Here is a 26,007-nt window from a genome sequence, read left to right as displayed (position 1 = left end):
TAATGTGTAAGTTTTGGGATAAAAAAGTGTTTTCAATTTATGAAACAAAAATTGTTATACAGAGAGGTGAAATTTGTCGAAAGATTCACAACTAGATATCATATCTGATTTATAAAAAAATACTTTTTCATTTATAAAAAAAAACCTATGAATCTCATAAGTTTAACTTAAATCAATAAATAATTGTAATAAAAATGAAATGTTTAAAATTATTTTATTACCTTAGTCTACTTATTTGTATTATTCTTCAAAATTTAACTGATGTTACAATTTAAAAACATAGCTCGCTTTGATTATTTTTTCATTCACGCTTAGATGCCTTTTATCAATCTAACTTCTAAGATCAATAAAATTCACATTTCAAATCTAATAAAAATTCTTCAAAAGAAGTTAAGCTACATATGTAGTTTTTAACGAGAAATCTTAATCAAATCGTTAACAAATCATTAGAGTTATACCAAATTAATTTATCTTCTCCCTTTTTTTCAAATTAATTCCATCCTAATTTAAATTAAAATGTAACATTTCTGGAAATTTCATTTAATCCTGTATTTTAAAAGTAATTTAAATTTTTTTCTCAAATGAATTAATTGTTATTTCAACGAAGTTCAATATTTTTATAGGAAACTATTTAGTAGTTAAAATAAAGTTATTTATAAATAGAATATTTTGCAACTTAGACTATATCTTTATTTTTCTAGTCAAAGTTTTTTTTTTTTTTTTTTTTAAACTTTTAATCACACTCAGCAGTAAACCTTATGCTTGTCTTGATTATAAGTTTTGTTCCTCTATATAATTTTATAAGCTTGTTCTATATTAGCCTTTTTTACATTGTTTATAATATCTATTGTGATATTATTAAAAAGAAATTATAAAATGTCATAAAAACCTATTTATCATCTCATCATTCATCTTTATTTCACTAAAATAATAAATGTTGAATTATAAACATTTATTTGAACATAATTTATTAAATTGATAATATGTTTTGGATTTTCAGAAATTAACAATAAACTGCTCAAATAGAATTTAATATAAAAATAAGAAAATTCTTTTGTTCAAGCTTTAATGTCTTTGTATACTTTACTAGTGAAGTATCACCCATTATTTGTTTTTTGAAACGTTTGATTTTGTATCTTGATTGCAGAAAAAACCGTTGAATTATAAATGAAAAAATATAATATAGGCTTCATAGTAGTTCAAAATAAAAATCAAGACATCTTTCACTTGTTTTTATTACAAAATATATTGTTATTTTTTGTTGAATATTTGCCAATTATAAAACAACTTATGATATTTTGGTGCTAGACTGAAAAATGAAACATGTTTTCAAAAATTGTTACTTTTGTTCCTAGCTGTTTGTATGTACTTTTTTAAAACTCATTTCCTGAATTTGTTATGAAAAAAAAATTAATACAAAATATTTATGTTGATATTTTTCATAATTTTATGAAATGTTTAACAGTTGAAATAAATGTATTTTTTATATGAATGTTCACTTTTTACTGCAATTTATCATTCATTAAACTTAATTGTAGCAAAGTGTATTTCTTAAAAAGTGAGGAAACATTTTAAAAATAAACATTTATTTACAATGAATAAATATTTTTGACTACAAAAAATTTTGATCTAATGAATTAGCAACATTTATTTTTCATCTTCTTTCTTTTCATCTTCTTCTCCTTTCAACTGCTGCTGCCACATGTTGGCATAAACACCATTCCTCTCTAAAAGCTCACTGTGACTAAAATAAATAAACAGTCAAATGAGAGAACACAAATAAGAAAGTAGTATATGTATATAGAATGCACATAAATTATGAAGAAAAGAATAACTGTATTCAGTGAAATGTCAGTAAAGTACATACTCTCTGAACCATGAAAACTGTTAAGAAAAGAACTTGCTGATTAGGTAATCTGATGCCGCTGTTTTAACTAAATTATTATGGTAGTTCAATAAATGTATAATGATTAAAATGCAAAGATAACTATATAAAAATATAATATAAACACCTATTTACACAATGCATTTTGAATTCCATTTAACATTTTTTGGGAAATATAAGTATCTTAGTGTTACGTTATATCATCTCAAATCATGTACAGTAGAGGACGATTATCCGGACCCCAATTTACTGGATTGTCCAAGTATCCAGATGACCCAATTTTTCACCTCCCCCCCCCCAAAAAAAAAATGGTTATTTATTTTCAGAATATTTGAAAGGGATTAAAAAAAATGGTTTCTTTAATCCTTCAGTGACCTTGAAAAGAGCCTATCTTTCATTCTTTAGTTTCAATGTAATGGCAATTGTTACATTTCTTTTTCCAAGAATTGAAAAAGGAGGTGAAACATGTTTTGAAATACTCTCTGTCAGTCTTGAAACACGTTTTATTGGTCGAATTTGTAAAAATTAAATGATAACAAATGTTAAATCTTTTAAACACAGCATTTTCAGCATGCTATAATAAGGTCTACTACAATCCAGTTCTAAGCCTGCAGGAAGTACGAAGAGAAACAACTCAATAACATTCTCATAGCCGTTTTTAAAAGTTGTTCAATCATCTGGATGGTCATGATTGGTCTGGATAATCGGTGTTTTACTTTTTTTTTTAATCAAACATCTTTGAATTATTATTAGAAAGTTGATCTTGAAGTATGATCTGCTACAAAGATGTGGTAATACATACACTTAAAGTGTTCTGAATTGAGCTGTTGCAAAAACGTAGTCAATGTAACACAACCATATATATAATGAAGAATTTATAACCAATGCAATCAATCAGTTTTAAGATGCTTCAGTTTGCTCCATCCCGTACATAATTATATTGTCAAAAACAAATGTAAAATTCATGTTTATACAGAAAAAAATTGCTGTCTTTCTTAGATTCTGAAAGAATTTTTTTAGATTCAAATTAGCATTCAAATCCAGTTTTAAAAGTGCTTGTTCTGGAAAAGAGATAAGTAATGATTTATTCATATAAGATTAAAAAGGATTTTAAAAACTCTCTGCATTGGAGGAGTGTGCATAAGGCGAGGTTTCACTGTATCTTGATTTGATTTTAGTCATTAAATTTTTGTGTCCTCTATACTTTATTTTCATGAAAACGCAAGTGGAAATAACCAGTAAATTTTAAAATGGTATACCCAGTTAAGCTCAGTTTTTAATTTAAAGTTTTCAACATGAGATCTTTTTATTTATGTCGAAATAAAAATGATAGTTTTTTCCTCATTTTATAAGATTTAATTTTCAAAAATCGACAATAAAAAAATTAAAGGCATAAAAAATTATATAATTTTTATATTACATCAACTTTACGTATTTGGTCTTTTAGCCTATGTATGCATAATTTACACATAAATAAGCATAATTATTTCTAGGTGTCAGGCTTATTGTGTGCATAATTTATGACAAACAAAAAGTGGTGACTTTTTAAAAAATTTTATACATAAGTTCTTAATTCATATAACTATAAAGCAAATTATACATAAATTTAACAATTTCAGATGTTTTCAAGACAATAGTTCAAAGTAGGTAGGTTATAGTATGTAAGAAAATATGCATTTTTTTTTAAATTTGCTTTTAAAAAAATTTTAATATTTTATTTAAAATTTAAGTTAGTATATATTTTTTTTAAAACAAATTGTGATTCAAAAGAGAAAAGAATACACTAAATTTAACAAAATAAGTTTTCTATTTTGTTTATCTGAAACATAAAAAGAATCCTTCAAAAATTTTATTGAATTTACCATTAAAATTTTTTCATTTAATATTGAAAAAAAAAATACATTACCTTCCTCTTTCAACAATTACTCCTTCTTTTAGAACTAAAATTTCATCAGCATGTATAATAGTTGATAATCTAAAAATAGTATTCAATCAGGTTCAAAATTAACTTCAACAAAAAAAAGTCTAATTGTAAAGGCCTATGTGACCCCAAAAATGAACATTGACTTAAAAAAAATTAATAGAAGGCGATAGAAACATATGGTTTGTCAAGTTCTAAGGATATTTAATTTCCCTAAGTTTTACATTTAGTTATAAAGTTTATCAACTGAGAGCACAACTGATTGGAAAAGTTATAAAACAATATTTTTTGCTGCATAACAGATCAGTTTAACTGAAATATTGACATGTTTATTAGTTAATTTTGTCTTTAGACCATATTGTTGTCACAGATAGTAATAATTTTTAATATATTTTTTCCTTCCATTTTCTACAGCCAGTGGCACAGGAGATAGAGCGTTCGCCTTCCATTGAAGAGAACCAGTTTTGAATCCCAAAAACTGGCTGATCGATATGAATTCCTCACCCGGATCACAATGTGCTGGTATAAAATATCCTCACTGTTAGAAGGATCATGGATTAGAGTCCTCTTGCCGTCAGGTTAATCGTCGGAGTTTTTCCTTTCCATATGTTGGTTAGTTGCATCAAAAAGTTCTCATTGAAAACAAATTTCTCCCAAAACTTGATCCAGGAGTACCCTTGTCTTCTGGATTGGGTTCAAAATTACAAGGCTACAGAGTTAAACATTTGTAGTCGTAAACCCAAAATAGGGTCGGCTGTCAACGACGGTTATAAGTCAGTAGCACCATTTTTTGATGAACTTTATAGCTAATTTGTATCATGGTTAGCATATTTCAAGTTTTTTTTTAAAAAAAAAGTTAAATGCAGTAAACACTACATTTCTATTTCCTTCCTTACGTTATATTTTAAATGATCTTTTAAATTTAGATCATGGATCATATATTCCAACAATAACATACCTATGAGCTATAATCAGACTAGTTTTATTGGCACAAATTTTTGACAAAGAGTTTTGAATGAGACGTTCAGTTTGAGTATCCAAAGACGATGTTGCCTAGAATAGAAAGTTGCATAGAACATAGAGTTTATGGTAAAACTAAAACTATATTTGATCATAATACTTCGTCTTATAATCTAATATAAATACCTCATCTAAAACAACAATTGATGGAGCTTTCAATATTGTTCTAGCAATAGCAACTCGTTGTTTCTCACCACCACTAAGCTTCAAACCTCTCTCTCCAACTATAGTTTCATAACCTAAATGAAAGTAAAATTTTGTTTAGTAAAATGCATAGAAACAATCAATACACGAAATTTTGTTTTACCATATTGTTAAACAATTCATTGAGAGCACACAGAGATTATAATTTCAATTTAATCAATAAAAAAAGTGAACAAATCACTAACCTAATACAATGACTGCCACTAATAAAACTACTGGGTTATAAAATAAGCCAATTTATAAAATCAAATCATCAAAACATGCTGAAACCATTCTTTTATAGAATTATGATCCCCGTTTTGTACAATCAATTTTTTTTTAGTGCATGCGTTTAAAATTCTGCTTTTTCTTTCTATTTTTGCAAGTTTTGAAAGCATTTTAATAACAAATTTCACTATGCCACCTACTAACAAAAAAAGTTGAAGGTATGAACAGCACTTCTCAAGAAAGTTGAAGGATCAGATTTAAAGAATTGTAAAATAAAAATTAAGGGGTAAAGAGTTTAAGCATTCTGTTATCATTATATATCAACCAAACTCCCATTAATTAAAATGCAAAAGATTTAGCATGTTTTCAATTTTTATTTCTCATTCAAAAAAATAAATAATACACTGATTGAAGTACTATGTTTCTCGAAAGGAATGTTCTAACACAATCAATTCAAATCTCTCTAATAGAAGAAAAGTGTGATTTCTCATATTTGACTGGTATACTGACAACAACAATCAGGCTGAAGCATAGTGAAAATTCAAGATGCCATTTATCTGAGCAAGGCATGAGAACTCTTCCTTACACACACAAGTGTATACATAAGTAGTTCTGAGAAAGGTACAAAATTGTAATGTATATTTTTCAAATGGGGAAGATTTGATGCTCAGTGCAGAAAATCAAAAAATGGTGTAAATGCAAAAGAATTGGTAGCAATGCTATAATAATCTAAAATAAGACATTTTAAAGATATTTTTTCAGTTAATGTAAAAATTTATACTACTGATATAACATATTTTTTTCCATCGACAAATAATTTCTCCCCTGCTTTAGAACTTGTTATTGCAGAGCTTAAAGTTGAATTTAAAAAATTTGTAAGTAACAACACAAAATAAGTAATACTGTAAATATATATATATATATATATATATATATATATATATATATATATATATATATATATATATATATATATATATATATATTGCATGAATTTATATTTTAAATAGTAATTGTTTTTAAATATTAATACAATATGGTGATTAATTTTTTTACACAAAAATATTTATTTTTACTTTATAAGATATACACAGTGCTACTTAGGATGCATGGTGAACAGTATAATAAAACAATTTCATCTAGATTCAAAACAAATTTTGTTTTAACTCAATGCATCATTCTGTTTTCTGAATGAGTGAAATATTCCATTCTAAAAGAAATAAAAGTAAAACTGAAATATTCAAATAAAATTTTATGACAAGTGAAATATTTTGTAATTTAAGATATTATAAAAGCAGAAATAATCTAGATTTTGGTCATTTTTTTAATACAAGCATAGAGAAAATGTTTTATAAGCATACCATCAGGAAAAGTGAGAATTTGATTGTGCATTTCTGCAGCTTTAGAAGCTTCTTCGATCTCTTCATCAGATGCTGAAGGTCTACCATATCCAATATTAAACCTGGGGACAAAAAAAAAAATCTTCTTTACTGTGTATTATAAGAGTTGGTGTCGTATTCTCTATTGAATCATATTTCATGGAGTGCTTGAATAGTTTTTGTTATTTCTATGGCATTAAATGAATACAAATCCTCTTATGTGGGATAGTTTAAGAGGTGAAGGCCTGCAGCGACTGCAGGGCAGTTAAAAACATGATATGGTGTCAGTTCCACATTAAGACAGTTGCCACAGTTTTGATATTTTCTAGTCCCACCTGTAGAAATTTTCATGTTTTTATGATGTTTTGTTCTTAGTCTTATGAGAGTAGTGGCTGTCTTCCTATCGATGTCAAGATTAGTTATTTGATCGTGTGCTTTGATTTTTAAAGGGGTGAATAGTCTTGACTTTGCAAAAGCATTTGCATCTGCCAACCTGGTTGGGATTGTATTTTGATTGAGATCTCTGGCATTTTTAGCCAAGGAATCAGCTATTTCATTGAACTCTAGGTTCACATGGGCGGGAATCCACTGCAAGAAGCATTTTTTCCAGAGACGCTGAAGTTGTCCAAGTTGTTCTACGATATTCAGGATTAGGCTTGAGGTACCTTTGCTGAACGCCTGTAAGGCAGACCTGCAGTCGCTGAAGATGGTGATACCACTAAGCTCCTCCGAAGGTTCAAGATTGATGTACATTTCGATTGCCATAGAAATGGCTATCAATTCTGCTGTAAAATTAGATGCAATTTTCACAGCACCAGTTGCGATCTCTCGTTTTTGATCATCAGGTAAGAGCAGTACCACTCCCGCACCTCCGTGCTACATATAGCTAGTATGAAATATTGAGTAAAATGTAATGGTATTCGCTAAAGATTGTATAGCGGCATATACTTTGATTGCAAATATTTATCCTAATTATGTTAATGCAATAAAAAATATCTATGAACTTGTTCAATTTTTAAGTGATTGCATTAATAAATTATATTATTTTAGATAATTAATCCAAAGTTTGTAATATCAGTTTTAATTGAGGTTGATTCTGGTTAAGTGCAGTTTTTAAAAGCTGTATCAAGCAAAAACTTTATTATATACTCAATGCAATGAACTTAAAATATCTTAGAGTCTGTATTTAAGGAAAAAGGATGAAAATAGGCAACTCCTCCATCTTTTGAGGAGGGTTACAATAAAAGGGCACATGGTTTAATTTTAAACACATAATCACTACTTATTTAAACATTGTTGATGTTACTATGTCAGTCACTGAAGAAGCACATACAAAAATATTAATGACTCCTGTGATTAAATTTCTTCAATGCCTTGAAATGCAAACAAACATTTTACAGTAGATAAAATTAACAATTTATCCATAAAGAAGTCTAGTAGCTAAAACTTACATATTTTTTTATAAATATTTTAATATGTAATATTTTTAATGAAATTTTATTTTAAAATCTATTCATAATTGCATAACAAATTCAATAAATTTTAATACATTTTTTATCATTAAATAACATGTTTATTTAGAGAGCAAATAATTTTTTCTGACCTAATAGATTTGTTAAAAAGGACAGTGTCTTGGGGAACTACTCCGATACACTGTCGTACAGATTTCTGAGTAACCTAAAACAGAAATGAAAAATATCTCAAACAATAAAAAACAGAAATGAGAAGGACAATGATCTTTTTATCCTATTTATATGAAAAGAAATCTCGTAAAAACTTTATAAATATAATTTTAAAACAAATTGCAAAGAATCTTACAAACAAAAAGTCCATTTTCAAAAAAGTTATATTGGGAGCTATTAAAAGTTCTTTTCCAGAATGTATGCTTCAAATGCTTTTTTTTTAAAACATCTCAATGATTAGATAATATTTCAATTATCGATATTTTCTTATATAATCAAGCAAACAAATTGCTTCAATAGTAAGATTAATATAACTAATGTAATATGACTTATATAATATGACTTATATAATAAACAAATAATGTTAATGAGTAGCATAAACTCTTAATAAAATTATATCTGTAAATATAATTAGAAAAAATTAAAATAGAGTCATTTGACACCATTTATATCTTACATAGTGAATACGATAGATTTTGCAATTCACAGTTGATTTCATAAATTATAAGTTGATGTTCGCATAATTTTTTTAAACAGAGTAAACAAAAATCAATGAAATTCTACAGGTGAAAAAAATTACTTATTGCTTTGTACAAAACATTGAACAATTAAATGAAAAATTTTTGGTAGAGCTGAAATTATCTGTTTACCCTAAAAATTTTTTTTTACAAATATGATTTTCCAGTCTTTACTTCCTTACTGCAACCTTAGCTGAGCTATTAATTTTCGCTTTTAATCATTATAAACGAATTAAATAAAATATCAACTCATTCTCCAATAATTTACAAACATAAAAACAATAAGAATTTAACACTGTAAAAAATAATCACTTTAGCTATATTTTGTCCATCAATGAAAATTTCTCCAGATTGCACATCATAAAGTCTAAATAAAAGTCTTGTTATTGTGCTTTTTCCACTGCCTGTAGGGCCAACCTGAAATAATTAAGTAAATTAATTACTAAATTAATTAAGTAGATTAATTAATAAAAACTTTTTATTTAAAAAAAGAATATGCTGTTATGCAAAAGTAATTTTTATTGGTTGACTATTTAAAAAAGCTTCAAAACCAGTTCTGTAAGTTATCTCATAAATTTTTTTATGATAAATTTTTTTGTTAAGAGAAAGTATAAGAAAGTTTTGTTAAGAAAAAGTAGAGAAAGTATCATCAGATTATCAGAGTAAATTATATAAATTGCTTAAAAAGAAATATATAATTTTTTTCCTTTGATGATTGTTGCAGTCAGCATAAAAAAGCAAATCCTCTCTCACACTCACAATGCATTTGCTTTGTTTGAATACTTCTTAAATATGAAGAACTTTATCATGATTGCTTTACAACAATAAACTTTAAAAATAACAAGAATCTTAATAAATTACGTATTTATTTTTGAAAATCAGAGTGAATGAAAGGAACAAAATATTTTACACATAAAATTATATGCACTGAACTAACTAAAAAAAGTAGACACATAGGTTTAGTTGAATTTTTTTTTCATTAGGTAATAAATGTTATTCAAGTTGTAATAAAATCATAAGGTTTAGCTTTGAAAGAAATTTATTTATTTCATAAAGCATCTAAATTCGTTTCATGAGAATTTCAGTGTATGTTAAGAACTTAGTTTTAATTATTTTAGTAAGGAGATAAGTTTTTCTCTTTCGAAATATTTTAAATTTCTGTGGGGGAAAAAAAAACATGTTTAGTCCTATATCTACCATGCCAATCCCTTCTACAAATTAAGGTTAAAATCCATTTTTCAATTTCAGGTATTACAAGGATATTATAAAATGAAAAAGTTGCCCAACTTACCAATGCAACAGTGCGCCCTGGAGGAACTTTAAAACTAATGTTTTTCAGGATTTGACGCCTAGAAAGCAGATGGATCAATAAAAGTTGTTCAATCTACAAAGAACATCATAAATTTAATGAATAAAAAAGAAAAAAATTCTTACTCAGGAACGTAAGAAAAATTAACATCTCTGAATTCTATTCCTCCAGAACCAATTTTCAATGGAAGGGCATTTGGAATGTCAACAATCTAAAAAAAGTAAAATAAAAATCTTTAAAAAAAATAAGGTCACTGATCTTAATTCTGCTTTAACGTTTTTAAATGTCCTTGTTACAGACATGCATATACATCAAAGTTTTTTTAAAAAGAATTTTTAATAATAAGATAAATTGAATAAGAACAAGATAAGCTGATCACACCAAACAGTAACTAAACACAAGTTATTTATAAATTAACTAAAAATGGAAATTAAATATTCTTTTTTGTGCTAAATTTATAGAATAATTATTTCATAAACAATAGCATTTTACAGATCCTTATTTTTAAATAAAACAACTAATTTCATTAATTATTCATTATTTTGCTGAAGTGAATTATTTCTTACAAATAAATTGCATATTGCAACATTTTATTTAAAATTAATGAATAAATAAACAAAAAATATGTAAATAAATTATTTAAAAAAGAATAATTAAAAAAAAAACTTATTGTTTTTAAAAGGAAACATTTTTTATATATGAATTCATTTCCTAAGAATTGAGTAATTGCAGAATAATGAGTTAATAAGTAAAGCACATAAGCTGCATTAATCATTATCACTAGTTTATGGTAAATCTTGTTTAAAAGTCCATGGAGTGAGTCTGCAGCACTATCTTCATAATTCCAAATTTGTCTCCAACCTCAACACAGACAGATATTATAATTGTAAAAATTCAGCTAAATCTTACATGTATGTAGAAAGATTTCCCAAATATAAGGTTCTTAAAAATTACACATAAAAACTTAATGTTATTTAAATTTAAGTAGAATTATATATAATGATACATCAAATAGGATAAATTCCTATACAATTAACTCTGTAATCAAGTAACAAAAAGAAAAAAAAATCTTAACTTTTTTTGTGTTTTCTGAATTCAGCATTTTTAATTTTTATTAGAAACAAGTTAAAAGTATTTTTATTAGTAGATGTTTTAAAAAGGAACTTCAGCAATTTTTTCCCATTTGCTTATTTGCTTTTTAAAAATAAAACAAAAATCTACCGAAAAAATTATCCGTAGAGGCAGCAATAATTTTCAGTACCTGCTACTTTGCTGGAGGGTTTCTGTTACCAGAATGTCACATATAGTCTGGTTTTTCAATTTTTTTTTGAGCTTTAAAATGTTACCATAGATTTATAAATTTTACTAATTCTAAATCTAAATTACATAATATAATTTTAAAATATATTTTTTAGATCTAAAAATAAGATAAAATTACTAATTTAAACACTCAGAGAATATATTCATTGATTTTACCTCTGGTTCTGTACTGAGTAGAGTAAACATGTTTTCCATGTCGACAAAAGCAGTTTGCACCATTCTAAATTAAAAATTAAACTAATATTTAATTAGGCCAGTAAACATAAAATAAAGTGAGTTAAATTCATAAAAATGGGTTTTGTAAATATAGATAGTTATGTGCGAGCAAAACTGCCTTAATTTTTAAAATTAAAACACTTAAAACTAATAAAAAAAAATTATTTTTTTATGAGCAAAATAGCTGTTTCAAAGTATAAATACATAAAAGAGTAAATTTCAAATTCATTCACATACAACAATAACTTTTATATACATAAAAGTATAATTTTTAATATACAAATACTTTTTTTTTTATAATTGAAGCAAAAATTTTATATTATTACTTTCCTTAACCTTTAAATTGGACAAATCTGTTAAACTATTAAGTAGTTGTAAATAATGACAATTTAAAGTGAATATGAAAAGTAACAGACGCATTAATTCTCAAATCAAAATATTTTTAACGGAAGAGTCTTTTTATAATGTTTTCCAGAAATTACTGTATATTAAATGACTTATAAATTAACATTCTATTTTTACAAAAGAGTATTTATTGGAATAAAAAAATACTTTATGTTTGAACATAAAAGTAACTGAAACTTATCTACTTAATATTAAAGAGGGTAACAAATTCTGGAATGATCAAGACTAAGTTTTAAACTATACATAGTAATTTTGAGTTAGAAAATTAAAAATCAGAAAAACTGATTTCATAAAATAATAGAATAGTCATTAAGCCACAGCCAAGATTAAATACATAAATTTTCTATCACTAAAAAGCAAGTTACCAGAATAATAGCAAACGAAATATCATGCAGTAAGCTCCAGGTATAGTTTAGCAATGATAAATTGATAATGATAAATTCAGATGAGCGAACTCAACAGATAACCCACAAAATAAAGTTATGCAAATACAGTATGTTACATCAAAAACACCGCTAAGTTAATTCTAACTGATATTTACTAATAATATTTTTACTGCTAAAAAGAAATATCCATATGAAGACAGGGTATACTTTGTGCAACATATAAATGAAGCAAAACAAAGTGAATGCAGCACAAATAAAGGAGTGCACAAAAATGAACGTACTATAGTTTCATTTCCATAAACAAAACTGAGAAACGTTCTTGTTTATATAACCAGTCTCCATTCTCGTGCTTTTCTTTATTTATGCTTTACTCGTACTGCTTTTCTGTATGCAATATGTTTATCAAAAATATAGAAGAAAGATTGCATATCTGGTCAAAATTTGCAGACAATACATAGTGGAACAGAACTTCTCACACATACTTAAAATATTCTGTTCGATTAAACAGATACAATCAAAATATTCTGTAATACCCTCAAAATATTCTGTTTAATCAAACAGAATATTTTGAGAATTTTTTATGTTGATGAGTATAATATTTAATATTATCGACAGAACATCTTGAGTATAATACTTTGTTCACATAAAATTTTGTTCAACCGAACAGAATTTTACAAGGACAAAACCTTATGGGCCTTAATCTATTCATATACTAAACAAGATAGAACATATTCTCTTCATATATTAAACAAAATGGGACACAGGCAAAGATGAATGTGAAATAAAATCTCACTCAGACAAAATTTCATGAAACAAAAAAAAGAAATATCTCCATGGAAAAACAAACATCTATTATAAGCACATTATATATCATTCTCAAAAATGTGATGGTTTACCTGTAATATGTGCCAAAAAAATTTAGTGGTGTATATAACTGCAAGATGTATGTGCTAAATAGAACATAATCACCAGATGTTAATTTTCCTTCAACAACATAATGAGCACAAAGTAAAGCTCCGGCCAATACACCAATACTGATTGCAGTATTCTGAGCAGTATTTAGCAGATTTAAAGAAGCTGTTGAAATCCATTCAGCTTCCTGAAATACATAATTTGCACTTAGTTTGTAAAAATTATCTGATAAAAATAAAATAAACACTAAATAAATAAAATATTGCATTTAAAATTAATACAAAATCACTTAAAACTACAGGGGTGATTGTGAGCCCAACTAAAAAATGCCGAAAGATTCTTGAGTAAAGTTATTAATGACGCATGTCAAAAAATTAATGTCCTTATAAATTTAAATGAATAATTTACTTTTATCTCTAATCACATTTATTATTCTACCAGACAAAATATTTACAAATGAAAGAGATACCAAGTATATTTCTAATTATATTGGGCTGATGCATAAGTTCCCGCGTTTCGTTGAATTTAAAAAATTTGCATTGAAAATGAAATGCATTGACATAATCTTTTCTACAAAATAGTGTATTTCACTTTTTTGTTGACTTTAATTTTTGCTACTTTTTAGAGCATTTAAATGGAGTGTCAAGTCGAGAAAAACGAGCATTTTCGACACCACCTTCTTTTTGCGTTTAATCGAGGTGCCAAAGCCACAGAAGCTGCTAGAGATAGTTGTGCCGTGCGATTTCAAATGCTTTATGCGACGTTTCGGTCATTAATGATGTCGAATTACAGACTTGGTTGGACGACTTTTTCGAGATGCTTCCGGGTGTTTCTACCGAAGAGGTGTCGAAAAACTCGCTGAACGTTGGGAAGAAGTCATACACAACAACGGAGAGTACATTGTTGATTAAATTGTTGTTATTTTATGCCAAAACAATTAAGTTTTAATTTTTTTTTAAGAACGCAGGAACTTATTTATCAACCCAATATTATCTAGTATATTAAGTACATTATCTAATTATAATATTTTTTTATAAAATATATAAGAATTTTTATACATAAATGTGATCGATGATTTCCAGAAACTTCTGGAGAGCAGTAAGTGTAAAATCCAGAGCACAATCATCTCTGAAACGAACATTAAACTTGAGATTTTTTTAAACATAAATAGTTTTTCCTGGTAAAAAAAAGATTGATATTTGATTATAAACTCATAAGTTATTTCAAATTTGTTATAAAAGAGATTTTTTAAAATTTATGATCAGTTGCAAAATATTTATTTATTGCAAATTTTTCTATGTTTGTACATTTAAGAGGCTGGGTGGCGAAGTTGGTTTGTCGTCGGCCTTCTGAGCCCAAGTCTGCGGGTTCGATCCCCGGCCCAGACACCGGATTTTCGGGATGCAGAAAATCCTCAGCGGCCTTGTCGTATGATTATGCGGCATGTAAAAGATCCCTGGAGTGCCTTATTGGCTCTTGGCATTCCCGGCAAAATTAAATTCCTAGTGCACTTTAGCATCCAAATAGAGTCTCGGTGCTGCCATCTAGTGTGGCAGAAACTAGACGTCCAAATTAACATGACCAACGGTATCTCACCCATTGTGGTGGTCATGAAAGAGTGGATACCACCTCTGGAGAGCGCACTAGGTCTGCTTATCGGCAAGACTGATTGTGCAGCTCATTGGAAATAAAAAAAAAAAACATTTAAGAGGAACTAGATATTTAAATTTTATTCACATATGTTTTAAAATCACGGAAAAGAAATAAATAAACAGTTTAATAGAATAACAATAATACTTTTAATTCAATAGTTAAAATACAAATATATTTATAAATGTAATTTACTTTAATACTTTTATACTTGAATTCTGGTGGTACATACCTGGTACTTATCAATGCATTTTTCGTAGTTTTCTGATTCAAATAATTCTGCATTATAATATTTCACCTAAGATATATAATACAAAATATACTTTCTCTTTCAGAAGGCAAAATAATTAATAAGAAAATAAAATTTCTTAAAAGTAAATTTCGAGATATATAGAAGAAACATATTGTAGAAATTAACTTAAATTGAACTATCAAATTTAGTCCTAATACCTAGATTTAACATTATTTTTAATGTGTAGCAGTGTTTCGAAAGTTTTTGCAGGAAAAAAATATGCTTTGAAAATTTATACCAGCAAAATAGGATTTATTAGAATACTGATTAAATAATTAAGTGGTAAAAAGTATATACCATATTTAATAAAAGCAATATGTTAATTTTAAAACCAAAATGATTTTAATAAAACATTTTAAAAGAACTAAATCTAAGTTGCTTAATAAGTTCAGATACTTTTTAATGAAGTATAAATTAGAGATTAACAACTAAAAGAATAGTGCTAAAATTTACTGCTTGATAAAAATTAAAGATATTTTACTAAATTGAATTATCAATAAAAATCATAAAAAATTAAATCACACATTCAAAACAACCTGATTTAAAAAAAAAAAAAGTTTTATTAAAGTCATTTACAAAGTTTTCAGGGTTCCCACTCAATTCTAGGAAAAAAATTCCCTGAGCTTTCCAGGTATATAAGGTAAATTTTAATAAAAATTCATCCCATATTTTATCTATACCATGCTATTTTTCATCAGAAAACTTTGATTTTTTTTTAGAATGAAAATGGAAACGTGGAAAAGTTTCACTAAGAGGTGAGATTTTAGAATTCTTTTTTAATAGATGTTAGAATTATTTAAATCGAATCTCAATAACTCATTACTGTCATTGACAAGTCTAAGACTGGTTATTTTCCAGGTACAATATAGAAATTTTCCTGGTTCTTTGTAAAAGATTGCAACTTTCCCTGACTATTCCCTGCTTTTTAGAGTTGAAATAAAATTCCCTGGCAATTTCAGGTTTTCCCTGCTCTCCCTGACCCGTTGGAACACCGGTTTTACTTATGAAATCAAGTTTGTAAATTAAACGATAGATTACCTTAAATGTAAATAAAATTTTTCCAAATGACAAAATTATTATAAATGTTTTTTATTATTTTTTTATTTCTTTTTACATGTTTTTTTCTTTTTTAAAAAAATTCTGTGATGAATATATTAACTTTGTTTACATTAACTTTTGAGCAATGAAACCTAAACTGAGTATGGTAAAACCTGGTTATTCTCCTCTACAACCAACTGGGTTTTTTTTCAATGCAACTCTTTGCAAAATAGTAAGCAGCAGAAAAATTCTTACACAAATTTGTCCAAAATGCTTAGCAATTAAAACAAAGGATTATGGTAAGTGGATTGGCCAAAATATAAAAAATTATGGATTGGCCAAAATATAAAAAACTGAAGAAGAAAAAAAATGAAATAAATATTACTTAAGATTTTTAATTCTCAAACAACACTTTCCACAGAATATTTTTACTATAATCTACTAATAAAGATACTTTTACATAAATTTTTACAGCTAAAGATTTCAGATATCCATTAGTTTGCGAGTAAGCAAAATTTGTACTAAAAAATTGTAATTTGCATAAAACACCTTTCAGTTACTTTGATTTTATGTGAATAAAAATGTTAAAAGAAGGTGAGAATTTGTCTTCATAATTACAAAGCAGATAAATAACATCTCTAACTTTAATGCATCATTATATTTCTGAATCTTCAAGTCATAACAATATGTAAGGAGGATATAAGAATCACGATACTTCTCTAAAATAAATATTTTAATTTCATGCCAGAAAAATAGGAAACAAATGTGACTTTGTATTCATAATTAACAAAAACGGGCTAAATTATACTCCTGACTGCAGTACAGTATATTTATGAATCTTAAATAACAAAATATATGAAGCTGTGTGTAAACTTAGTTAGAGAAAATATCTTTAAAAAATACTGACACTAAAGCAAAGCCAAAATTATATTTATTTTGATTATAAGAACAAAACTTTAACACCTTAAAAATGCTTTGAAAGGAGGCATTTAAATCAAAATATGCCTCAGTAATTGAATATTTTCCCAAAACTGCACAACTGAATCAATAAAAATATCATTTCCAAAATTACAAAATGCACACTATTCAAATCAATGTTATGAGGTTTTTTTTAAATAGACATTTGATTTTTACACCTATCCTCTTTTTGCGCTATTGTGGCATTCTTTAGACATTTATGTCACTTTAAAGTTGAAATAAATCAAGAACTACATACTTATTTGGGCATGTGTATATACATAAATTTCTCATCAGTACATAACTCTCTCATAGTATAACAAGCAGGGGTGTTTGTGGGACCCCAAAAAATCCCCTGAAACTTTTACGGACTTACTACCGACATTTTGGAGTTTCGAGAAGGGGGGGGGGAGAAATGAAAAATTACAATTATGAAGTATTGAATGACCTAATTATAAAAGTTCAATGAATTACTTTTTTTGCAAAATTAATAACCATAAATTTTCAAACATATAAACTACTACATTTTATGTAAATATTTTAAATTACCTGAATTAATTCTTTAAAAAAAATTATCTAATTTCTGCTGCTTTTTTTAATTTTCTGATGTTTGTGGGCTTGTCTTTCTTTTGTGGTGAACTTCATAATTGCAGGAAGGTTGACTTTTATTTTCCTCATTTACAGTTGAAGAAATTTCCTCGAGAACTGCACATGCAGAGGTAGAAGCATTTTGCTTTTCTGCTAATGTAGAAGGTTTCTCAAAGACTTTTATAGGTGACTCATCTGAAATACATGTTTTTAAGTCCTCGATATGTTTTCCGGAATTTCCGGGTATCAAAGTTCAAAATCCCCGGAATTCCGGGGTTTCCCCGGAGCACAAACACCCCTGAACAAGGTAAGCTGGTTTTACAACTGGCAAAACAACAAGTAGAAAGACGTTTTCAGGTGCAGCAAATACCCAGATGGTAAATAGAAACAAAGAGTTTTGAAAAAATATTCAATTGAATAAAATATTAAATGTAAAAATAATAAACTGTCTGTTATAATTAGAAATCAACTTACTGTTTCAAAGTTAAGTAAAGAGTCAACACATTGTGCCTCAACTGCATTGTCCAATTTATTTGCATCCCGTCTAAATTTTGTTCTCCATTCCGTAAGATATATTGTAGATCCTAAAAAAATCGATTATTCAACAAAACAGAATTGTGCAGGAAAAAACACAAAGAACTGCTAATAAGATACCTAGAATATATGAACCAGAATAAAATTAATAAAAATAGATAACAGAACCCAAACAAAACAATATTTTAATCTAACTAAAAAAATTATTGATGACATATTTAATGCTAGAAAGTTTTAACTCCTTAAATAATAATTGCAGATTTTTTTTTCCGTTGCCAAATAGCTTTTAATGCTCTGGTTTGAATGAAAATTGATAAATAGAAGAAAAATTTCCATACTAACTTATCTTAAAGACAGTCACATATTAAAATTGTATTATTTTTTTTATCTTATAACCAGCATTGAACAGCTGACCCAATTCTGAGTTTATGACTATCAGTTATCAGCTGAGTTATTGAACTCTTTAGCCTTGTAATTTTGAACCCAACCCAGAAGACAAGGGAACTCCTGGATCCAGTATAGGGACAAACTGGTTTTTGTGGAGGACTTTTTGATAGAACTAACTCACAGTTGCATTACATAGAGGGGAAAAGCACAAAAAGTTCACAAAGGGGATAATCAAGGGGAAAATCACAAAGGGGATTCAAACCTACAATGTGTCTACCACTGAGGATATTTATACATTAAAATTTAAAGTAAAGTGTCTTTAACAACATTTATCAAAAAAATATTATTAAAAGCAGGAACATACAACTTTTGGCACGGGGGCCAAAAGTGGCCCATGAAGTCATTTTACGAGGTCCCTGAATAATATTAAATATTAATTAAAAAAATCAGCCTTTGGGGAAAATATTGTTGCTTTCAGATGTCAATTTTTCTTTAACAGTACATTCCGATTCTTTGTTTAGTTACTGCGTTCGTGGAAGTCTAAACTCAATTTCAAACAAATTGTTTCACAAGTTTTGGTCAGAGTTATAAATTTAGTATTTGCCATGAAAGGTAATTTCTTGCAAATTGACAAAGCAGTTAAAAAATTAATGTAATAAAAACAATTTAATTCCAGTGGAAATTTATTTATGATGGTATAAGTGAAAGGTAATAAATATTTGTATTATACCAGATATGAAGATATACAAAGTAATGAATTAGTTTCATGTTAAAGACTTAAACTTTTGAAATAAAAAAAAACTAATCAAAAATTTATTCTTACCTAAGTATATAGTCATGGTAACAAAGACTATTAAACCAAACCATGGGTTAAATGCAACAGCAAAATAAATTACAGCTATGAAGATATCAGCAAAAGTGGGAATGATGTTGAACACAATGTAACTGAAAATATAAAATTAAATTACAATAAACATACTAAGCATTTTTGATTTTGATTCTTTCTTCATACATTATCGAAATAGCTGAAAAAGGATTAATGATTTGATTGACTTATTTTTGAAAAGTTAGAAGTAGTCCATATTCTAACATTTTCAAAATTATGTATTGTATTTGTAGTATTGCAATAGAACCAGTATTAAACAAAAAGTTCATGAAACAAACAAACGATTTTTGAATCTGATCACCCTGGTATCAGAATTGACTGAGACATCTGGTACATCTTCATCGCTGCAACTATGCTTGCAATCTCAATGCAGTAGACAAAGACTAAAGCTTAATCTCGCATATACTGCACATAGTAAAATTTGCATAAATAAGAGATAAAACTTATTCAAAAAATTTGTTTTGCTAATTTGAGTTTTGTACTAGACTAATACTAAAGAATGAATCCCTAGATAGCCAGTAATAATATAACCAAAACTTTTGGACAAGAATTGTTTTAAAGCTTTTAAAATACACAAAATGAATGATCTAACTATTACAAAGCAGGTAAAAATAATAAACCATAGATGCTAAGAAATCCCAACACTTTTTTGTTAAAATAAAGACATTTTCATGGTCTGTAACACTTTTCATAACATGTTTTAAACCCAAAATCTTCATTGCTTATTTAATAATGTTATTTAACTAATACCACAAAGTTCCTCATAAAATAATGCTAAAAAATAAATTTTCTTTACAAATAATAAATACACATACACATGTTCATTATTATACACTTCAAATATCAATTATTTTTGCTAACAAGCAATTGCACATCAACATGAAACATTAATAATCTTACCCCAATAAATTACTTATGCTGCTTGTACCTCTATCCATGACACGCAAAACTTCCCCAATCTTTCTACCCAAATGCCAATTTAAAGACAAACTGTAAAATAGGTATGAAATATGTAGAAAGTAGCAATAAGAATATTCAAAATTTCCAATAAAATATATTATTACAAAAAATGTTTCCTTACCTATGTAAATGGTTGTACATATTTACTTCAACTTCTTTCACAGTGTATTGCTGTACTCTGATCCACAAGAAGGAACGAATATTATTCATAAAGCTATTGCTACCTGAAAAATATAAGTTTTTGTAAAATGTTTAATTTTATTAAAATACTAAAATACCTAAAAGAATAATGAATGAAAAGAAAATACAATCATTATTATAATAATACCTTGCCCTTGGAGAAACCAAAATGCCACATATATACAGATATAATCCCATCTAAACGTCATAATGGAACGATCTACAGTCAAACTGTTAACTAAAAAAATAAAATGAATGAGATTATATTCACTTCATAAATGAAAAAAATTTTAAAAATATAATACAAATTTTAGCATGTTAATTTAACACTTAGCATGTAAAAACACCTAGCATGTTAATTTACCCAAAGAATTATTAAGGCACAAATTAATTGCAAAAAAGAGAGAGAGCATTATTGAGATTATACTGATTACCCATTGGTAATTTTTTTCTTTTCTTTAATAGACTTAACACTTCAAGTCATGGGTTGCAAAAACTGCATTAATAGATAAGTGTTCTCTTGTATGATGGGTGAAATTGGGTTCCAATTCCAGCAATATTCGTTCCTTAAGGCATCACACAATTCTTTTCTTTTTGAAATATTCATATTTATATTAAAATTGCAGCCAAGGGACTAATTATGAATAACTTAATCATAAAAAGAACTTAAAAATACATAAATATTATGTAAAAACTTAGGAGATGGATGCTGGTGAAAATAAAATGAAAAAACTCAGTGTTGAAAACAATCAACTCCTAAAAGTTCCAAAATTATTGTCTGCTTTTTTTCTTTTCTTTTTTTAAAATTTGATTTCATTGTACAGCTTTTTTATTAACGCTTATGTTAGCTTAATTTTTTTATGATTCCTACAACAATATTCTAACAACTCTTTATTTATAATTATGGAGTTGAAGTTAATCTAGTTAAAAAGTGTGCAGACATGAAAAACTTAGAACAACACACATTTTCCAATGAACAAAAACACAAAAAACTGAACTTACTGATATATTTGTTATACTGAGGAACAAAAACAGTGATAACTCTTCCTGCAATTAGGAAACCAAAGCAACAAATTACTCTAAGTTGCAATAACTTATTTTTCTTTGGCCACAAAAATGGAATCAACCTCTTGCATTTCACCCAGAAATCTGAAAAGGCAGAAGAATTTCTTGGAGGTGACTGTATTCCACTTTCAAGAAGATTCTAAAATAAAAGCATTAATCGAAATTTTTAATGAACTTGTACGAAAAATAATAAATATTACAGAAATAATAAAAGTTTACCTCAGCATCTGCTTGAATACTCAAATGAGAGTATATGATAAGATCTTCCGGTTTTGGAATACCAGGCGCTTTTAAGCCTATTCCAAATAATAAGCAACAACATGAATATCGGAGAATAAAGTAACCCAATTCCACCTTATCAGATAAACTGAAAAACAAAATTGTTAGAAAAGTTTAGGAACATAAATAATTTATAATCTGTTCAAATTTGAGTTTCATTAACAAAACAACTCAGAAGAATATATAAATCCATATTTTAAAAATCACTTTAAATTTCAAAGTTGAGAAACACATTATGATCCTGAATATTAGTTACCTTTAATTTACAAATATAAGCACATCAAAGCATAAGCCAAGACTTTGCTTCCTTGTTGAAAATTTACCCGAAATTCAAAACCAATATATAAGTCGACGCAAAAAAATATATAAGGTGTTATCTTTGAGGGTAACTGTCTCAATTTTCTTGCTGCAGTACCTAGCATCTTAGTTTGTTTATTGTGTCATTTATGTATTATATTCCTATACCCTAAGTTAGAGCACAAAAAAATATATAATTTTTTTCCTACTGTCATTTTTATGACTCAATGGTTTTTTTAAGTGTTTTACTTTCAACTATTATTTTACATACTTATATAATTTTTAAGCACTGTTTTGTGATATCTAAAAATATATTGCTAATGCTTTATTGCTAAATTAAAAAAAAATATATAATAAAAACATTTTTTATCTTGTAAAAATTTTCCAAAAATTCTCAGCTCTAATTCATTAATTTATGGAATAACATTTATTTTTTCTACCATCAAGAAATTATTAATAATTTAAATTTTATTGTTTCACTCAAGCAGCATTCTAATACCAAGTTATATGGATGGCATCAAATCAAACAAATTCTTAGCTCAAACAGTCCAAATTATAAAGCTGAAAAATTTTGCAGAATTTATTTAGCGTATGAAGATGAATATGAGATGACCTTATATTAATAAATAACTCAATTATCTCCCTATAAATAAATTATCCGTTAACCGGGTGCAAGTGAAAAGTCACCGAAAATGTAGACTTTTCTAAACACATAAAAAGGAAATAAAATAAATATAGTTGACTATCGCCTTGCACCTGATTAACTAAAAGTACTTTTTTTGTATTTACCCTTTGCCTGAGCTTTAAAGATGGCTAATAAGTCAATTATTTATAATTTAACCCATTCATAAAAATAAAAAAAAATAGTTTATAGTTAATAACCAGAACATACAGAATTTATCTGAATATTTCACTGAATAGTCAAATTTTGGTCCCACAAGAATATGCAGTATGTAACTAATCAGCTCAGAAAATAAATATATATATATATATACTAGGGATGCACAACCTTTTTGAATGAAGGGCCACTTGCACAGCAGGTAAATAAAATAAAGGTCGCACACATATTTAGTCTTGTTAGTAGCAAATACAGTCGAACTCCGCTATATTGTACCTGGGATATTATATCCCGGATATATTGAACACTTGGATGTAGTGAACTTTTTTAGTGGTCCCGTTTGTACAGTACAGAACCCGTTATCTGGAATTCAGAAAACCAAAAAACCGGAACGAAATTCAGTAAATTTTCCCGCCATTTTCAAAAAAATAATTTTTTTTCCTTATAAGATTTCAGGATTTTTCTTTCTTTTTTGAAAGATGTTTACCTTACCATCATTTTGGAAATAATCATTAGTGTATTACTTCATCTTTTTTTCCTCTTTTTAAGATTATTTCCAAAATTTTTTTTTCAGTTGGGTTTAACAATAAAAAAACGGCTTTTTGTAGCGATTCAGAAAACCGGAAAAATCAGTTATCCGGAATAGCGATGGTCCCGATCGTTCCAGATAATCGATTCCCTACTGTAGTACTATTTAAATGTTATTTTTAAGGCTTATAGTGAACAGCGCAGAACTTAGAAATTTGGTTATAGTGGACCCAAATTATATTTCTCTAAATATCTTTTTCAATCCTCCTTGCAGGTGTTGAGACTGAAAATGAATGCCTTCCTATACAATGTGTAATATTTCACTCCTTTATGCTTATCACAGTTAACTATATTGTAATAAATGTTAAACAGAGCATTTATCTTATACTCCCCCCTCCCTGACAAGCCTCACTTTGTCCCTTTTCCCCAAGCTTGCTCTACAACTAGTTAACTTGGTCACCTGCTGAATTTTTGGAATTCTATTATCTATTCAAATCATATTCTTTACAACTCACCACTTGACAATCAAAAAGGGGAACAATTTAACTGGTTCAACAGCTGCTCTCTTCATATTCTTACATTATTTATTTGAGACAAGACTATTTCAAAAGCAGGAAAAATGGTAAATTCTCTAAAGAGAAAAGCGTTTTTGATAGAGGACAAAGTAAAAATGTATTTAAGATGGAACCAGTAAATTGGCACTGCGTAAGGAATTTTCCTTTTCAAAATCTAGCATGGCACAAATAAAGCACGGCAAAAAGTTATACATTAGATGTAAGATTTAAAACTCACGAGTCATAATAAACATATCAGGAATTTATAAACCATGTGGAGATTAGTAGTTATAAATGCAAAGAAACAACTGAAACGTCACTTGGATTTATGACGGAATCGGCAAAAATTACTCAAATTTGCATAACATAATATCGTATTAAACGAATTGGGTCTTTTGAAGTCTTTTTTTGGGTCTTTCGTAGCAATAACCAATGAAAAAGCGATTGAGAAACAACATAGATCTACAATAGATTCAGTGCAAATTGAGCACATTAAAAAGGGATAACTCAAATGTACGATTCAAAATGTTCGAAATTTTTTTTTTAAACTATTTCATTCAGAGGCTTTCGCAGGCGCACATCAACAGTTGGAGGGGCGCAGGTTGTGCACCCCTAATGTAGATAAAGCAAATACAAAAAGAAACTTGGAATAATATATAGATATCCACATTCTTTAGAATCGTAAATTTTTTTATATATTAACTGATCTTTAGCTTCGTTTCCAGATATGTACATTACAAATTTTCTAAATGTTTGCTACATAACGGCAAACCACCTCAACCAACGGCAAGAAACCTCAAATTGTCTTCATATAAATCACTATTTTTCCCTCATCACAAAATAGTCATCTCAACAATTTGAAAGTGTGAATTATCATTATATTGTTCCAAGAATTTTATAAATATCACATACTTGCTTAAATTGAACCACCAATCTTCTTTCTGAATGTTTAATAGAGTAAGGTTCTCGGAAACAAATATTGCAGTCCAATAAACTAAGAGTACCAAACCATGTCCTCTAGTTGGAATACTAGGCAAAGCTCTATGTCTCTCCAAAAAGATAAGGAACAAAGCAAAGGGAAAAGAAACTGCATACAAAAAGGCACTAAGGAACATGTAACCATAGAGAATTTTATGATAGAGAATCGTGAATTGTAAAATAAGACGACTTAAAGCAGCTAAAGGAAGGATGGTATGACAGAAAATTTGTAATTTATAAAGAAAAGATGGTCGCAAAACTCTTGTATCTACGGTAGTCGAAAATTTCATATACATTAGAATTTGAATTATTCCAAAAATACTAATAAATAAAAAAGCGAAGGACGAAAATATTGTGTCGGCAAAGCAATGAGAGAGACCATGATTTATCCATGGCTTTAAAAACGTAACATTGGGGGGACAGTAATACATTTTAATTGAATGATTTTAATGAATATTAGAGAGCGATAATTAAAAACTTCTAATAAACTCCAATGTCTGTATAGAGCGGCTGAGGCTTCACATCGCTCACAGGCTATTTTATGCAATCTTTTGTTTTTGTTTACTTTACAATCATGCTACAGTTGTAGGAGTTTCATAGATATAAGGAACCCGTAAGAGGAAGTGAAGGTC

The 26,007-nt window shown here is 27.5% G+C and overlaps 1 protein-coding gene across 1 annotated transcript; it reads right to left on the bottom strand.

The window, feature by feature from the left end:
- Positions 1 to 1,569: 1,569 nt before the first annotated feature.
- Hmt-1 (ABC transporter ATP-binding protein/permease Hmt-1) lies at positions 1,570 to 25,979 on the bottom strand. The gene is made up of 20 exons (XM_087161464.1): positions 25,310 to 25,979; positions 22,121 to 22,268; positions 21,839 to 22,040; positions 20,985 to 21,074; positions 20,778 to 20,880; positions 20,597 to 20,686; positions 19,634 to 19,755; positions 18,364 to 18,473; positions 15,247 to 15,312; positions 13,349 to 13,551; positions 11,602 to 11,665; positions 10,251 to 10,336; positions 10,108 to 10,165; positions 9,129 to 9,233; positions 8,220 to 8,293; positions 6,599 to 6,699; positions 4,953 to 5,065; positions 4,765 to 4,859; positions 3,792 to 3,860; positions 1,570 to 1,744 (listed from the first exon to the last, which is right to left on the bottom strand). Exons 1-20 carry the CDS (start codon positions 25,804 to 25,806, stop codon positions 1,648 to 1,650), a joined length of 2,493 nt encoding a protein of 830 aa, XP_087017590.1. The 5' UTR covers positions 25,807 to 25,979; the 3' UTR covers positions 1,570 to 1,647.
- Positions 25,980 to 26,007: the final 28 nt, after the last annotated feature.

Source organism: Parasteatoda tepidariorum, chromosome 4 (genome assembly GCF_982258835.1).
Source record: "Parasteatoda tepidariorum strain Cologne lab strain chromosome 4, Ptep-v5.0, whole genome shotgun sequence".
In the NCBI taxonomy this organism is placed as follows: Eukaryota; Metazoa; Arthropoda; class Arachnida; order Araneae; family Theridiidae; genus Parasteatoda; species Parasteatoda tepidariorum.
The sequence above is the reverse complement of the archived record's forward strand: the minus strand, read 5'-3'. Positions and strand labels throughout refer to the sequence as shown.